This window comes from Antennarius striatus, chromosome 13, assembly GCF_040054535.1.
Source record: "Antennarius striatus isolate MH-2024 chromosome 13, ASM4005453v1, whole genome shotgun sequence".
In the NCBI taxonomy this organism is placed as follows: domain Eukaryota; kingdom Metazoa; phylum Chordata; class Actinopteri; order Lophiiformes; family Antennariidae; genus Antennarius; species Antennarius striatus.
In genome coordinates, this window is record NC_090788.1 from 10,617,518 (window position 1) to 10,621,214 (window position 3,697).

At 42.0% G+C, this 3,697-nt stretch overlaps 1 protein-coding gene across 1 annotated transcript; it reads left to right on the forward strand.

Annotated features, from left to right (window-relative positions):
* The first annotated feature begins 219 nt into the window (after positions 1 to 219).
* On the forward strand, positions 220 to 2,552 carry si:dkey-251i10.1 (uncharacterized protein LOC100038774 homolog). Its single transcript, XM_068331192.1, has 4 exons — positions 220 to 435; positions 1,234 to 1,720; positions 1,797 to 1,937; positions 2,102 to 2,552. Exons 1-4 carry the CDS (start codon positions 322 to 324, stop codon positions 2,257 to 2,259), a joined length of 900 nt encoding a protein of 299 aa, XP_068187293.1. The 5' UTR covers positions 220 to 321; the 3' UTR covers positions 2,260 to 2,552.
* The last annotated feature ends 1,145 nt before the right edge of the window (positions 2,553 to 3,697 follow it).

The window sequence follows — 3,697 nt, forward strand, 5'->3', positions numbered from 1 at the left end:
GTCTTCGTAGTCCATGAACATGTGTCCACCCACCAACTTTATTACTGTCCTGTATAGTAGGTCTGATTACTATGGGTACAGAGAGGACGCAATGACGTCACCAAGCATTGAATTAAATTGACGGAGTGTCGTGTGACGTTGAGGGATTGGCTAGGACCCTGAAACCGTAGTTCCCGTGTTGTATCGCGATCGATTGTTTTCTATATATGCCCGGCTCAGCCTTACAATCGGCCATTTCGTCGGTGCAGGCCAGCAGACGTAGAGGGGAAGTAGGAAGTATCGCTTGTACTGGTTATTTGAAAGGCACACTAAGAACATTTAATGATGAATGAGACAGCCATTTCATTCGCCAAGGATTTCCTGGCCGGAGGTATTTCAGCTGCTATCTCCAAAACAGCCGTCGCTCCAATCGAGAGAGTGAAGCTTCTCCTTCAGGTAAAACTCTTCTTCCGGATAATTCAGTTAGCCGGCTAAGTGATGCTAGCGGCTATTTGACTAAGTTAAGCAGTTATCTTCACTGGTTGTCGTCACTTAACCACAGGTTCCAGTCACAGTTGCAATATTTAATGTACAATTGACAAAAGCCTTAATAAATGCTGTTCTCGAGTAAGGTCACCACGTGAAGGGATATGACCTACACGGGCCGGTAGCTAACGCTAGCTTCCCACGTTAACCTTAGCCGGCCTAGCTAACAAAGGACAAACGCTGGTAACGATATTAGGATATTGTGTACCGATTCATGGTAGCTCCCCCATTTAAGTGTGGCCTCAATAAATTTGTTTGCTTTCAAAGGAGAAGAACACGTAGACCGTTTCAACCAAATTCGTAGATTACACCGTAACGCCGGCAAAGTTAGCTCACCGTAAACTGTAAGGTTGTTCAAAGCCCGGGAGATTCATTCATTGTCGGGTCAACAGTTTTTATGTCCGCTTGTGTCTTTCCCCATCAAACGGTACTGTTAAAATATGCTTCTTTACCAACCTTATACCCCTCTTAATATTTTCTTTAAAAATTTTTAAAATGTGATATGATGATGACTAGTCACTCATAGTTCAAAGCTCAAAATGGCAGCTATGATTACTGTATTGGCTATGTTAGTAAACACACTTTATAGTAAAATTCTCTTGGATCAACTTGTACCAAGGTCACTACAAGGCCTTGTGATCGGTATGTTGGTCAAGAGTTTTCTTCCCTATTTTTAGACTGATTTCTTCTTTCTTTTCTTTATTATAGGTCCAGCATGCCAGCAAGCAGATTACAGCAGATAAGCAGTACAAAGGTATTATAGACTGTGTCGTCCGTATCCCCAAGGAGCAGGGATTCCTTTCCTTCTGGAGAGGCAACCTTGCCAATGTCATCAGATATTTCCCCACCCAAGCCCTCAACTTTGCCTTCAAAGACAAGTACAAGAAGGTCTTCCTTGATGGTGTTGACAAGCGCACCCAGTTCTGGAGGTACTTCGCTGGTAACTTGGCCTCTGGTGGTGCCGCTGGAGCCACATCTCTCTGCTTTGTGTACCCCCTTGACTTTGCCCGTACCCGTCTTGCCGCTGATGTGGGAAAGGCTGGAGCTGAAAGGGAGTTCTCTGGTCTCGGAAACTGCCTAGTAAAAATCTTCAGGTCTGATGGTCTGCGAGGCCTCTACCAGGGCTTCAATGTGTCTGTACAGGGCATCATCATCTACAGGGCAGCTTATTTTGGCGTCTATGATACAGCAAAGGGTATGTTGATTTTTACACTGATTACATTTAGTCCTTTGAGATGAGCACATACTGGATGTTTTTTTTTTCTCTACAGGTATGCTTCCAGACCCCAAGAACACACACATATTGGTGAGCTGGATGATTGCTCAGACCGTCACAGCTGTTGCTGGCCTGACTTCATACCCCTTCGACACTGTCCGTAGACGCATGATGATGCAGTCCGGACGCAAAGGAGGTGAGTTTTTTGTAATGGAAGCATTTGGAGTGAGTCTATACTGCTAAATAGACAGATATTGTAGTTTGATGCGTTGGTGGTTGACTAAATGCAGATTAGTAATTTATTTGATTTCTATGCATTTTGTTTTTGCCTTTATGATGTGATTGGGACTCTTTCCTCAGCTGACATCATGTACAGTGGGACCCTTGACTGCTGGCGTAAAATTGCACGCGATGAGGGTGGCAAGGCTTTCTTCAAGGGAGCCTGGTCCAATGTGCTCAGAGGAATGGGCGGCGCCTTCGTGTTGGTGTTGTATGATGAGCTGAAGAAGGTCATGTAATTCTTAACGTCACATCACTGCCCAATTTGGCTAAATGTTATAACTTTCCATTTTTATGGACTCAGCGTTCTGCCTTATTTATGGGAACAAAATTGTCTCACCCATAGTTGTGGGTGATGGCTGTACGTTGTGCATCGTTATTGATTTTAAGCGTTCCACACCCTCTTTACCAATGTCTGTGAAGGTTCAGTTCACCAATGTCATTCCTGTTAAAAATAATCCGAGACCTCCTATTCACTAGGTTTGTATGGTCCCAAACTGAAGAAATAAATCTATTCTGGGGAACAAACATACCACTGATGTCAACTGTCTTCTGTACTGTCAGTGTGTTAGATGAGTACTCACTGGATAATGAAATGCGTGAAGTGGATTACACCCAACTGCTATATTTACTCATGCTTATCTCTTCCTGAGCCCTTCTGGTTTGAACATACTCACTGTATGGATTGTAGAGTAGAACACCTGAGTATTGGCTCCTTTGAAAAAGATATGGTAGGAAATTGATATAGTTGGTAAAGAAAGATGGTAAGTCATGAAGTTACTCAGGCCATTACACAAGGTTTATGTCAATTTGTTTATAAATGACTGAATGACACTTTGCAAAATATTTTTGGATTAATAATCCTATGCAATGTTCCTAAAAATGTAGGAAAACTTAATATAGTTAGTATGAGATTTTATTGCACCAGGCATTACAATGCAGAAATAAAAAGTCAATGTAAGTCACTACTACTGCAGTGACTGAGTATTTCCTGAGTCAACTTCTAGTGGCACAAATTTCAAGGTGTGGTTGGATAAATAATCCGCTCCATTCACAGCCAGGAAGCCAACCATTCAGATCAAAACAGGTTCTGAATCTTTGCTGCCAGTCAACAATTATCATAAACGTGTAAATACAGTTATTCAATGGTACACTTATCAATGTACTAGTTTTCTAGAAATGTGCGGTTCTGTTCGAAGGAGATCTTCAGACGATTACTTCTGTAGAGCAGAAAATTAGCCAATCGTAATTGACCTACTTGACGTCACGTGACCATTCTTAGCCAATCAAAGACGCTTCCATTCAGACTTGAAAGATGGCAGTGCCCGGTGTGAAGGATGGTTTTCGGCTAATAAAATTTCGGCCTCATTAAAATCTGTAATGAGTTCTGTGACTGGAGTCATTAGATCAATTTAACTTAAATTTGAGGATGAACGTTTTACCAGAGCGCTTTGTCGAGGTGGGGACGACTATAAAAGTACACTCATTTCATTTCTGCCCTCGCCATAGCAACAGAAATGTAGATGTTCGACATATGTCAGCTTAAAAACTACGTGTGCGTGTCTTTTCACAGCATTCACGTTATAAACCTTTTTAAATTCTGTTTTGTATGTAATTTCCTCTTGCGGGGATCAATAAAGTATACTTCTTGTAGGTGTACAGTCAACGTAAAAAATA